Consider the following 14,164-nt stretch of genomic DNA (forward strand, 5'->3'; position numbering starts at 1 on the left):
ACAAAGCTTAAAGATTGCAATGCTGAATACTCTAATATCTATGCTCCTTTATTGTTCTAGCCTTAAGTCACTCTCAGTTTCACTGCCTAAAATAACTGCAAGACAGTTTTGCTAGCACATAAGAGCAATTCTACTGGGGCAGCAGTAGCAAGAACTATGAATCATATCATCAATAAATCTATATGAAACTGAGTTTTCTATGCCATATATTTTATAATGATGGATCCCAAAGAAGACATCTGACTTCTGCCATTAAGCAGAAAACGTTTCAATCAGTTTACCAAAATCATCACAGCTTAGATGATAAAACCTATAACAAACTGTGCATGAAAAACATAACTGGGTGAAAAGCATTCCAAAGATACTAAAATACACCATTAAAACCCACATATGAAAAAAGGCAGAGCATCAATTTAAAAATACAATTACTGGGGAGGGATGGAACTTAAGCTAGACGCTATGTGGTTATACTTTTGGGATATCCGAAACAGGCTAGCTATACCAGTGTAGCTTTCAAATCACACAAACCACCGCTTTAATCCAGCATAAACCTAGATTGATGCACAAGGAGTAGTTATGTTCCTACTCCTATGAGCATTATATACTATATGTCATGCTCATACCTAAGAGGCCAGCATTCAAGCAGCAACTCCATAAGGCAGCTAAGAACTGCTTTGTCTAAAACTTAACCTGACCAAAAAAGATGTTTTCCTGCAGAGTAGGAAATCAGTATTTATGCCACACTGAAGTGACTGTGTAACCACTGCTACAGCAAAAGGGCCAAGAATTGATAAAGCCATTAAAACAGAATTGTTTTCTCTAGTCAGGAAGGAATCCAAGTCAGGAGTGAAGCTTACTAACAAGTGAAATAGGGAAGTTTAAGTCATCTTTACCTTCATTGTACATCCTCTATATGTGATAATTAACAATTTAGGGGGAGGACAGCCTTACCTTCATAAAAAGTCAAGACAGTTATTTTAAATTGGGTATGAAATTATGTTTAAACATATCTACAATTATGAGAAACATTCTGAATGCTTTGTTTTCACAAAAATATACTATGGTGTGAATAACAGTTAGAATGCTAGGCTTTGCCTTGGTTTCTTGGCATTTTTCTATTTCTGTCACAAATTCTATAACAAAAACAATAGTTCTTATTTAACTGTTTTATAAGAAAAGCTTACTATAATGTTTTGAACACAGAGTATGCTAAACAAAATAGCAGACAACCCAGGAACCTAAAATACTGAAGTTCAATATTCAGGATCCTGGTTTAGTTTGTTGTTCTTAAAGCAAAACTGGAGCTTGACTTTTGCATATTCCACTGAGGGACTAAAAGGAGCTTATTTTAAACACTTCGGCAACAGTAATTCTCAAGAGGCTGAATGAATAGGAATCAAACACAAACACTATTTTGAGCTGAGCCAGTTATCATTCCATATACTATCTTTCCAATTTTCCTCTAAATAAAGTAGAATATAAGACAGAGTCACTTCACAAGCAGCCAGGAGAATAATATTTATTGTGACACATTTTAGTAGGTCACTGGAAAATAAAATTAAAAAAAAAACACTAGACTTCATTACTTACAAAAAAACAGACAAAAATCCCAAACTAATGAAAAAACCCAACCCTGTTGATTTCTAAGGATTTTCTTACCTTGGACACATTGCTGATATAATCCAGTTGACAAGTACTCTCTTTATCTATTTGATTACAAAGATTTTGTAAAGTGGAAGCATACTCCTTATCACTTTTTACACGCATAACCATAAATTTCTTCACTGTTTCCAGCAGTCGTAGTTCCCTGTCTTGCAGTTTTAATAAAGCATCATGAGAATACTTGAGGTCGCTTCCAAACCCCATTTTTTAAGGCACTCTATACTGCACAGCTGACAAGATAGATTCTTCACCACATCTGAAAGTGGAACAAGATTCATGAGAAACATATTGAAAGAAAAACTTGTGTTACAAAGAGCAACTATTAATGCCTAAACTCTGAAATAACATAATCATAAGATTAAGCATTACCTTATATATACCACTTGGAAACCAACTGAAAGGAAGGTCAAAACAATTTCAAACACCAACCTATGACTTGAAGAAATCTCAGGTCCTCCATGTTACTTTGAACTGTCAGCTTAATCTCAGTTTGTAGCCTCCAGTTTCCCGTCTGTAAAATATAATAGTACCTACCTGTACTAGGTCTGGCTAGGATAGAGTTAGTTTTCTTCATAGCAGCCTGTATGGTGCTATGTTTTGGATTTGTGACCAAAACAGTGTTGATAACACAATGATGTTTTAGCTATTGCTGAACAGTGCTTCTACAGTGTCAAGGCCTTCTATGTTTCTCACACTGCCCTGTCAGCGAGTAGGCTGGGGATGGGCAAGAAGTTGGGAGGGGACACAGCTGGGGTAGCCAACCCAAACTGACCAAAGGGTTATATTCCATGCCATATAACGTCACGTTCAGCAATAAAAACAGGGGGTAGTCTTTCCACAGTAGCTGTTGCTCAGAAACTGGCCGGACATCAGTCTGCTTTTGGGAGGTGGTGAGTGATTGTGTTTGCATCACTTGTGTCGTGTGTGTTGTCCCCCCCCCTTTCACTTATTAAGCTGTATTTATCTCAACCCACAAGTTTTTCTTGCTTTTGCTCTTCCAATTCTTTCCCCATCTCACTGCAGGGAAAGTGAGTGAGCAGCTGATGGGTGCTTAGTTGTTGGCTGGGGCCAACTCCCTAACTCTTAAGTGACTAGTCCTAGTGACTCAAAATATTTGATTCCAGTGTTAAGTCCTAAGAACACTGCATCTCTGAGAAATGGATAAATGGAAGATGACTAGGCAGTTGGTTCCTAAATACTGTGGTAACAGTTTCAAATTCAACCTCCCAAAAGTTAGAAGATATTTCAAATCAAGTTCCCCGTGCAACCTTACATTGATCCCCTCTGAGATACACACATCACAACAGAGTCCTTAATTTCATACCATTTCCCCCTAAAGCAGATCTATCTCACTGCAGAAAATAGACATCATTTGATAATCAGATAATAAATATTGAATATTACTGTATGAAATCCTACAGCACAACTGCAGGTTAAAGACATGTCTAAGCTAGTTTTGAAACACCCGATTCTGATACCGATACGCATGCAGCCACATGACAGAAGAGTTGAGTCCACATATACGAGCAATTTCCAAAGACTTACATAGGTTTTGCCCTGTGGGCTGAATCCCATTTTCTGTGTATCCATCTAAAACTTATCCCCATACTAATCGGCTTCAAACTTGGTCAGATAAACTACAATTACAGCTCTAGACCGCAGTACAGACATACCCTGTGCATTGCTTTTTCACCAATTCCTGCACTCCAGACAAGCCTTAGTTCTTTTGAACAGAAGTATTAATTTCTTCATAGGCTTTTCATTCACACTTAAATTAGCTGAGTGCTTTACAAACATTAATAGATTTATCTTCCTAACAATCCAAGAGGTGAAGCAGGACTAATATTCTTATTTTATGCAGATAACTACAACATAGAAATTCATGTCAACATTGTACCAGCTAATACTAGATACCTAATTTGCAAGGCTTAAAGACAGACTTTTCAGAGTGCCCAGCATTTTTAATATATTAAACATCTAGAACAAAGATGTAATTGGCTTCAGTTACCACACAGAATTTCTGCAAATCAGAATCTACAACTTGAAAGCTATCAGATAATGAAAAGCAGTCATCACATAAGCAAATTTTCATGTATATGATTTTTCCAATATGATACATCATGATAATAGCAGCATAATTACTTTATCTCCAGAGTAGCCTTACTCCCCAAACCATTCCTTCTCTTGCTGCATTTTGCTGCCTCAGTTAACTCTTCCAAAAAGTTACCAAAATAAGCCTCATTCACTACATATTTATTCTCAGAACACAAGGTATGGTATGTAACTAAAGAAACCATGATCCTATAACAACAATAAAAATAGCATTGTGTTATTATGCATGTACGCAATAGAGAAAAATGAAGGTTATCGGAATAACCTTAGATCTTGTTGTCACAAGCTTTCATATGCTCTTAACTTCAAAAGCATCATATATTCGGAATTCTTACTGACGGTTAACAGCTCTGTCAAAGAGCAACACTAAATTTATATTGACTCTATTTATAAAGGATGGTCTCTGTCATTAGCTGTATTAATGCTAATATTTTTACAGGTAAACTTTAGGAACAGTCTTGCAAAAAAATTTAGTAAGATGAACAAAAAAAAATATTAAGACACTTACTAAAATGACTGGTGCTTCATTTGTGATTTTTGACATGCTTTAGATTTATATCTACTTTTGTGACTAAGCTCATTTATCTCCTACCACACTTCAGAGTTATAAGCTACTTTCTTACATTTCAGAATCGGAAAAGAATGAAACTGAATCTCAGGATAAAGTCTGGCCCTGTGCTACTAGTAAAGTGCTGACTTCCATCTTTTACTAAAGGACAGGAGGACAAGAGAGGGAGAAACTCATCTCAGCATATATTTCATTCAGCTTTTACTGACTCACAGTGAATCAATAAAACGAAAGATCAAATAATATCTCACTTCAGCCTCCTAAGTCTCCCTTCATTAAGAAACAATTAGACTGTTTTCAGATTACACTATTAGATGTCTGGATACATTGACAAAAACTTAATACATACTGGACTCCGATATTTGTTTTAAATCATTCCATTCATCACAACAAAAATAGCTGTCCTGGTTTTGGATGGGAAAGAGTTAATTGACTTTCTAGTACCTGGTATACTGCTAAGTTTTGGGTTCAGTATAAGAACGTTGATAACACACTAATGTTTTCAGTTGTTGCCAAGTAGTGTTTAGACTAAGAAAAGGATTTTTCACCTTCTCAAGCCCAGCCAGCAAGAAGCCAACTATCTCCTTGGCTACTTCAGGACAGCTATCCTGGCTGTGCCCCCTCCCAGGTTCCTGTGAAAATTAACTCTATCCCAACTGAACCCAGGACACCCATCTTTTACGCATCACCTACCAAGTCCATCCAGGTCCCTGAGCAAAAGCAATACCACGAATGGGTTTACCTTTGCCTGAGGCAGGAGTAACCCAGACTGTTTTCCCTAACATATTTTTCATGTGCACTACAGGGACTTTATCCCCTTCTACAGTACATAAAAGTTCTGAATGGGCAGGGCCACCCCAATTGGCAGATCCTCTGGTGTTGACTAACCAGGTGCCTTTTGCTAAATGTGTATCCCAATGTTTGAAGGTTCCACCCCCCATTGCTTTCAATGTAGTCTTTAACAGACCATTGTATCGGTCAATTTTCCCAGAGGCTGGTGCATGATAGGGGATATGATACACCCACTCAATGCCATGCTCTCTGGCCCTGGTGTCTATGAGGTTGTTTGGGAAATGAGTCCCCTTGTCTGACTCAATTCTTTCTGGGGTGCCATGTCGCCACAAGACCTGCTTCTCAAGGCCCAGGATAGTGTTCCAGGCAGTGGCATGAGACACAGGATGCTTCCAGCGATCCGATGGTTGTTTCCACCATTGTAAGCACATGGCGCTTGCCTTGGCGGGTTTGTGGGAGTGTGATATAGTCAATCTGCCAGGCTTCCCAAAATTTATATTTCAGCCATCACCCTCCATACCACAGGGGCGTTAACTGCTTGGCTTGCTTAATTGCAGCATGTTTCACATCCATAGATAACCTGCGCGATAGTGTCCATGGTCAAGTCCACCCCTCGATCTCGAGCCCATCTATATGTTGCATCTCTTCCCTGATGGCCTGAGGTATCGTGGGCCCACTGAGCCATAAATAGCTCACCCTTATGTTGCCAGTCCAGGTCCACCTGACCACTTCAATCTTGGCAGCCTGATCCACCTGTTGGTTGTATTGATGTTCTTCAGTGGCCTGACTCTTGGGTACATGAGCATCTACATGAGGTACTTTTACAACCAGATTCTCTAGCCGGGACGCAATATCTTGCCAGAGAGTGGCAGCCCAAATGGGTTTACCTCTGCGCTGCCAGTTGCTCTGCTTCCATTGCTGTAGCCACCCCCATAGGGCATTTGCCACCATCCATGAGTCAGTGTAAAGACACAGCACTGGTCACTTTTCTCTTTCAGCAATGTCTAACGCTAGCTGGATGGCTTTCACCTCTGCAAACTGACTCAATTCACCTTCTCCTTCAGCAGTTTCTGCGACTAGTCGTGTAGGACTCCATACAGCAGCGTTCCACCTCTGATGTTTTCCCACAATGCGACAGGACCCATCAGTGAACAGGGCATATTGCCTCTCATTTTCTGGCAGTTTATTATACAGCGGGGTCTCTTCAGCCCGTGTTACCTCCTCCTCTGGCGACATTCCAAAATCTTTGCCTTCTGGCCAGTCTGTGATCGCTTCCACAATTCCTGGGTGACTGGGGTTTCCAATGCGAGCCCGTTGTGTGATCAGTGCAATCCACTTACTCCACGTGGCGTCAGTCGCGTGATGTGTAGAGGAGACCCTCCCTTTGAACATCCAGCCAAGCACTGGCAGTCGGGGTGCTAAGAGGAGCTGTGTTTCAGTACCAACCACTTCTGAGGCAGCTCAAACTCCTTCATATGCTGCCAATATCCCTTTTTCACTTGCAGTATAGCGAGCCTCCAATCCTCAACTCCAAAACCCTAGCGGTTGACCTAGGGTCTCCCCAGGTGCTTTCTGCCAGAAGCTCAAGGCAGGGCTATTCTCCCCAGCTGCAGTATAGAGCACATTTTTAATATCTTGTCCTGCCCACACTGGTCCAAGAGCTACTGCATGAACAATCTCCCGCTTAATTTATTCAAAGGCTTGTTGTTCCATCTTGCCATTTTACTCCTAAGAACTGGATCTCCTGCGCAGGTCCCTTGACCTTACTTTCTTTTATGGCAAAACCAGCATTCAAAAGGATTTGGATTATTTTCTTCCCTTTCTCAAAGACTTCTTCTGCTGTGTTGCCCCATACGATGATGTCATCAATGTATTGCAGGTGTTCCAGATCTTCACCTTTTTCCACTTGTCGTGGTTTAACCCCAGCCAGCAACTAAGTACCACGCAGCCGCTCACTCACTTCCCCCATCCAGTGGGATGGGGGAGGAAATCGGGGAAAAAAGGTAAAACTCCTGGGTTGAGATAAGAACGGTTTAATAGAACAGAAAAGAAGAAACTATAATGATAATGATAACACTAATAAAATGACAACAGTAGTAATAAAAGGATTGGAATGTACAAATGATGCACAGGGCAATAGCTCACCACCCGCCAACCGACACCCTGCCAGTCCCCGAGCAGCGATTCCCTGCCCACCCCACTTCCCAGTTCCTAAACTAGATGGGACATCACATGGTATGGAATACACCGTTGGCCAGTTTGGGAAAGGTGCCTTGGTTGTGTCCTGTGCCAACTTCTTGTGCCCTGGCTGGCCATGAGAAGCTGAAAAATCCTTGACTATAGTCTAAACAATACTGAGCAATAACTGAAAACATCAGTGTTATCAACATTCTTCGCATGCTGAACTCAAAACATAGCACTGTACCAGCTACTAGGAAGACAGTTAGCTCTATCCCAGCTGAAACCAGGACAGGATCCACCCCTTATTCTATACCATTGACGTCATACTTAGTTCCCATACCTTTAGTTACATCCTGATTAATCATCACCACCTTTCCAGGCCTTTGAGACATATGAACAATGAGATATATATATATATATATACACACACACAGAGATATTATTCCTTTAGTTCATGAGTTATGTTCATAAAACATTTGTTGAGTTCAATTATTTTCCGACTCTGGGCTCCATCTGTCATACCAGTCTGTCTGGGCAGGAGGAATGGTGCAAAGTCCTCTCAGTCGGTAGAGCAGAATTGGGCTTCAGTGTGGTGTGACGAGCAGATGATATCTGACGTAGCAGGAGGATGGTGTGCACCGTTGGATTGTTGCATGCTGGAGTCAGCTCTGGTTCCATCACTATTGCGTTTTGCTCAGTTTTATCGCAGTTCTTTCTTGCTTGATCCAAGTGATTCTTACTATAGTACTATGGATATAGCATATAACAATTATAATAATGGTAACATACAGAAGCAGGGTTATATAGCAACTAATATCATACAGTTTAATTTTAGCTATTTTCACCTAAAACCAAATCCCCTTGAGGCACACATCGGACTTCTCCATTTTTTCGCATCACCCACCAAGTGCACCCAGGCCCTTGAGCAAAAGCAATCCCACGAATGGGTTTACCTTTGCCTGAGGCAGGAGTAACCCAGACTGTTTTCCCTAACATATTTTTCATGTGCACTACAGGGACTTTATCCCCTTCTACAGCATGTAAAAATTCTGATAGGGCAGGGCCACTCCGATTGGCAGATCCTCTGGTGTTGACTAACCAGGTGCCTTTTGCTAAATGTGTATCCCAAGGTTTGAAGGTTCCACCCCCCATTGCTTTCAATGTAGTCTTTAACAATCCATTATATCGCTCGATTTTCCCAGAGGCTGGTGCATGATAGAGAATATGATACACCCACTCAATGCCATGGTCTTTGGCCCAGGTGTCTATGAGGTTGTTTCGGAAGTGAGTCCCGTTGTCTTGACTCGATTCTTTCTGGGGTGCCATGTCGCCACAAGACCTGCTTCTCAAGGCCCAGGATAGTGTTCCGGGCAGTGGCATGGGGTACAGAATATGTTTCCAGCCATCCGGTGGTTGCTTCCACCATTGTCAGTACATAGCGCTTGCCTTCGTGAGTTTGTGGGAGTGTGATATAGTCAATCTGCCAGGCTTCCACAAATTTATATTTCAGCAATCTCCCTCCATACCACAGGGGCTTTAACCGCTTGGGTTGCTTAATTGCAGCACGTTTCACATTCATGGATAACCTGCGCGATAGCCTCTCAGTCACGAGCCCATCTATATGTTGCATCTCTTCCCTGATGGCCTGAAGTATCATGGGCCCACTGAGCCATAAATAGCTCACCCTTATGTTGCCAGTCCAGGTCCACCTGAGACACTTCAATCTTGGCAGCCTGATCCACCTGTTCGTTGTTTCGATGTTCCTCAGTGGCCCGACCCTTGGGTACGTGAGCATCTACATGACGTACTTTTACAACCAGATTCTCTAGCCGGGACGCAATATCTTGCCAGAGAGTGGCAGCCCAAATGGGTTTACCTCTGCGCTGCCAGTTGCTCTGCTTCCATTGCTGTAGCCACCCCCATAGGGCATTTGCCACCATCCATGAGTCAGTGTAAAGACACAGCACTGGTCACTTTTCTCTTTCAGCAATGTCTAACGCTAGCTGGATGGCTTTCACCTCTGCAAACTGACTCAATTCACCTTCTCCTTCAGCAGTTTCTGCGACTTGTCGTGTAGGACTCCATACAGCAGCCTTCCACCTTCGATGCTTTCCCACAATGCGACAGGGCCCATCAGTGAACAGGGCATATTGCCTCTCATTTTCTGGCAGTTTATTATACAGCGGGGTCTCTTCAGCACTTGCCACCTCCTCCTCTGGTGACATTCCAAAATCTTTGCCTTCTGGCCAGTCCGTGATCACTTCTAAAATTCCTGGGTGACTGGGGTTTCCTATGGGAGCTCATTGTGTGATCAGTGCAATCCACTTACTCCACGTGGCATCAGTCGCGTGATGTGTAGAGGAGACCCTCCCTTTGAACATCCAGCCCAGCACTGGCAGTCGGGGTGCTAAGAGGAGCTGTGTCTCAGTACCAACCACTTCTGAGGCGGCTCAAACTCCTTCATACGCTGCCAAGATCTCTTTTTCAGTTGGAGTATAGCGATCCTCGGATCCTCGATATCCTCGACTCCAAAACCCCAGGGGTTGGCCTCGGGTTTCCCCAGGTGCTTTCTGCCAGAGGCTCCAGGTAGGGCCATTCACCCCAGCTGCAGTGTAGAGCACATTTTTAACATCTTGTCCTGTCCGGAATGGTCCAAGAGCTATGGCATGAACAATCTCCCGTTTAATTTGTTCGAAGGCTTGTTGTTGTTCAGGGCCCCATTTAAAATCATTCTTCTTCCTGGTCACTTGATAGAGAGGGCTTACAATCAAACTGTAATTTGGAATATGCATTCTCCAAAACTCCACGACACCTAAGAAGGCCTGTATGTCCTTTTTATTAGTTCGGGGAGACATAGCTGCTATTTTGTTAATCACGTCCATTGGGATCTGACGACGTCCATCTTGCCATTTTATTCCCAAAAACTGGATCTCCTGTGCAGGTCCCTTGACCTTACTTTCCTTTATGGCGAAACCGGCTTTCAGAAGGATTTGGATTATTTTCTTCCCTTTCTCAAAGACTTCTTCTGCCGTGTTGCCCCATACAATGATGTCATCAATGTATTGCAGGTGTTCCGGAGCTTCACCTTTTTCCAGTGCAGTCTGCATTAGTCCATGGCAAATGGTGGGGCTGTGTTTCCACCCCTGGGGCAATCGATTCCAAGTGTACTGGACACCCCTCCAAGTAAAGGCAAATTGTGGACGACACTCTGCTACCAGAGGGATTGAGAAAAATGCATTAGCAACGTCAATGGTGGCATACCACTTGGCTGCCTTTGACTCTAACTCGTATTGAAGTTCTAGCATATCTGGAACGGCAGCACTCAGCGGTGGGGTAACTTCATTCAGGCCGCGATAGTCAACTGTTAATCTCCATTCCCCATTAGACTTCCGCACTGGCCATATGGGACTATTAAAGGGTGAGCAAGTTTTGCTGATCACTCCTTGGATCTCCAGTTGGCGAATCAATTTGTGGATGGGAATCAGAGAGTCTCGGTTGGTGCGATATTGCCGCCGATGCACCGTCGTGGTAGCAATTAGCACTTGTTGTTCTTCAACCTTCAGCAACCCCACAACCGAAGGGTCGAGAGAGAGACCAGGCAGGGTAGACAACTGTTCAGTGCCCTCCATCTCCAAGGCAGCTATATCGAAAGCCCATCGATACCCCTTTGGGTCCTTGAAATACCCCCTCCTGAGATAGTCTACGCCAAGGATACATGGAGCCTCTGGTCCAGTCACAATGGGGTATTTCTGCCATTCATTTCCAGTTAGGCTTACTTCAGCTTCCAATACAGTTAACTCTTGAGATCCCCCTGTCACACCAGAAATACAGATGGATTCTGTCCCGTTATAACTTGATGGCATTAGAGTGCACTGTGCACCGGTGTCTACTAGAGCCTTATACTCCTGTGGTTCTGACGTGCCAGGCCATCGAATCCACACAGTCCAATAAACCCGGTTATCCCTTTCCTCCACCTGGCTGGAGGCAGGGCCCCTCTAATTCTGGTTAGAGTATTCAGTATTCACTTCTCGTAGAATTGGCTCAGAAGTCCCTTCAAGAGGATCGGAAATAAAGTCAGCCTTTCTACTCTGTTTGGAAACTGGAGCGGCATTTTTCCTGGCAGAATCCCCTTTTGTGGGGGTTTTTCCTCGCAGTTCACATACTCATGCATTTAGGACCGAGGTAGGTTTTCCATCCCATTTCCTCATGTCTTCTCCCTGATCACATAGGTAAAACCACAGGGCACCTCGCGTTGTGTACCTTCTATATTCTCTCTCTTGGGCAGAAGACCGCTCACTCCTAATAGCTGAGACATTGGTCCTTACAGGTGGGGAATAGGACATATCCTTTTTGAATTGCTGGAAATCCTTGGACAGCTTCTCCACAGCTGAATTGCAGGCTTGTAGGGAGGAGGAGAGATTTTCTTCGTATTGACGCAGTTGGCGAGCCACTTCCTCCACTGTTGGTGCCTCTTCATCCTTACAGGACATTACTGCCAATGCATTGGCATAGGACGATGGTGCGCTCCCTACAAACTTCCGCCACATGGGTCGTGTGCATTGGACTTCGTCTGGATCTTTGGGTAATTGTGGGTTGTCCGGGTCATGATGAATCGTCTCTAGCACAGCTAATTCCCTCAGATATTGAATACCTTTTTCCATGGTGGTCCACTTGCTTGATTGACATATAACATCTTCCTTAAAGGGGTACCTTTCCTTCACACTTGACAGGAGTTGCCTCCAGAGGCTGATGGCTTGTGTCCCTCTTACAAGTGCCTTGTCAATGCCACCTTCCCTGGCAAGTGATCCCAGCTGCTTGGCTTCCCTACCTTCTAATTCCAAGCTATTAGCCCCATTGTCCCAGCATCGGAGGAGCCAGGTGATAATATGCTCACCTACACAGCAGCCAAAATCTTTTCGCAAATCCCGCAGCTCACTCAAGGATAGGGACCGGGTTATTACCTCTGGTTCTGCCTCTTCCTCCTGTTCCCGTGATGACCCTGGTTCACCATTATCCTTCGCTAAGCGAACTGATTTTTTTGTATATTTCCTTTTCTGTACGGGGGCAACCGATACTGGTCCAGGTTGGTCCTCTGATTCAGTTGCAGTATCGTTCGCCGGGTTCTGGATAACCACCGTGTCTGTCGCCGAGGTTTGGGTAGCAGCAGTGCTCCTTGCTAGGCCAGGAGGGGCTGCAGCGCCCATTGTTGAGGTTTGAGTGGCTGCGGTGGTCATCGTTTCATTGTTAGGTCTAGAGACTTTCTCTCCCCCTTGAGGGTACTTCGTAGTGTCGAACAGGGCTCGACAAGCAAGGGCCGGGCCCCAGCATGTTGCAGCGATTTGTATCTCTCTGGAGCTGCCGGGGTGACAGCATACCTTTTCCAAATATTTTACTAGTTCTTCTGGATCCTGCACTTGTTCAGGGGTGAATTTCCAAAACATTGGAGGTGCCCACTTTTCTAGGTACTTGCCCATACTACCCCACACACCCTGCCACTCATAATTATCCAGCCTTGGGGCACATCTCTGGGTGATCTTCTTAAATAGCTGTTTAACCTTAAACGAGAGCTGAACCACATTCAGAAGTACGCTAATTCCTAGCAGTAGGGCTAGGACCGTGCTAGTCCCAACACCCCAGGAGTACTCAAATTTTCCAAAATTCTCCAACACCATTGTAACTGGACTAAAGGAGAAAGGAGAGGGGAAGAAAGATACCCCACCCATAGACTGGTTTTCCATGGAGGAAAGGTAAATGGTATAATTATTAATAATTTCCCAAAGGCGGTTCCTGCCGTATAAAGGTGACAATGCTAAGTGCAAATACTGGATTAATCCCACAGCCGATGACTTTCTCATACCATAAACCAGTGTTATACCATACATCAAAGCAAAAATCCACCTCCCACAGATGATAAGCAGTAGAAGAGGAACTATATACAGCAAGCGAGGTGATACATAACAGAGCTTTAAAAGCCAGAGCAACAACTCTAAGAACTCATAAATCAACATAATGAACGCTTGGAACAAATTTGTTTTAACAAGCTCTGGTCAGGTTTGTCGTTATCTCAACCCCTCGTGGCCCACGTTGGGCGCCAAAATGGACTGTCGTGGTTTAACCCCAGCCAGCAACTAGAGTACCACGCAGCCGCTCACTCACTTCCCCCATCCAGTGGGATGGGGGAGGAAATCGGGAAAAAAAGTAAAACTCATGGGTTGAGATAAGAACGGTTTAATAGAACAGAAAAGAAGAAACTATAATGATGATAATACTAATAAAATGACAACAGTAGTAATAAAAGGATTGGAATGTACAAATGATGCACAGGGCAATAGCTCACCACCCACCCAACCGACACCCCGCCAGTCCCCGAGCAGCGATTCCCTGCCCCCCCACACTTCCCAGTTCCTAAACTAGATGGGACGTTACATGGTATGGAATACACCATTGGCCAGTTTGGGTCAGGTGCCTTGGTTGTGTCCTGTGCCAACTTCTTATGCCCTGGCTGGCCATGAGAAGCTGAAAAATCCTTGACTTCAGACTAAACACTACTGAGCAACAACTGAAAACATCAGTGTTATCAACATTCTTCGCATACTGAACTCAAAACATAGCACTGTATCAGCTACTAGGAAGACAGTTAGCTCTATCCCAGCTGAAACCAGGACACCAGTGCAGCCTGGATCAGTCCATGGCAAATGGTGGGGCTGTGTTTCCACCCCTGGGGCAGTCGATTCCAGGTGTACCGGATGCCCCTCCAAGTGAAAGCAAACTGTGGCCTGCACTCTACTGCCAAAGGGATTGAGAAATACGCATTAGCAATGTCAATTGTGGCATACCACTTGGCTGTCT

General features: G+C 43.8%; 1 protein-coding gene across 1 annotated transcript in view; it reads right to left on the minus strand.

Moving 5' to 3' along the window:
* Positions 1 to 14,164, minus strand: part of LOC126035443 (tyrosine-protein kinase Fer-like) — a 254,879-nt gene that overhangs the window by 227,019 nt on the left and 13,696 nt on the right. Inside the window, exon 2 of the mRNA XM_049794009.1 lies at positions 1,660 to 1,918. Within this exon, the coding sequence (XP_049649966.1) occupies positions 1,660 to 1,866 (207 nt within the window). The 5' untranslated portion in view covers positions 1,867 to 1,918. The remainder of the gene's footprint in view (positions 1 to 1,659; positions 1,919 to 14,164) is intronic.

The sequence above is a fragment of the Accipiter gentilis genome, chromosome W (genome assembly GCF_929443795.1).
Source record: "Accipiter gentilis chromosome W, bAccGen1.1, whole genome shotgun sequence".
NCBI classification, from domain to species: Eukaryota; Metazoa; Chordata; class Aves; order Accipitriformes; family Accipitridae; genus Astur; species Astur gentilis.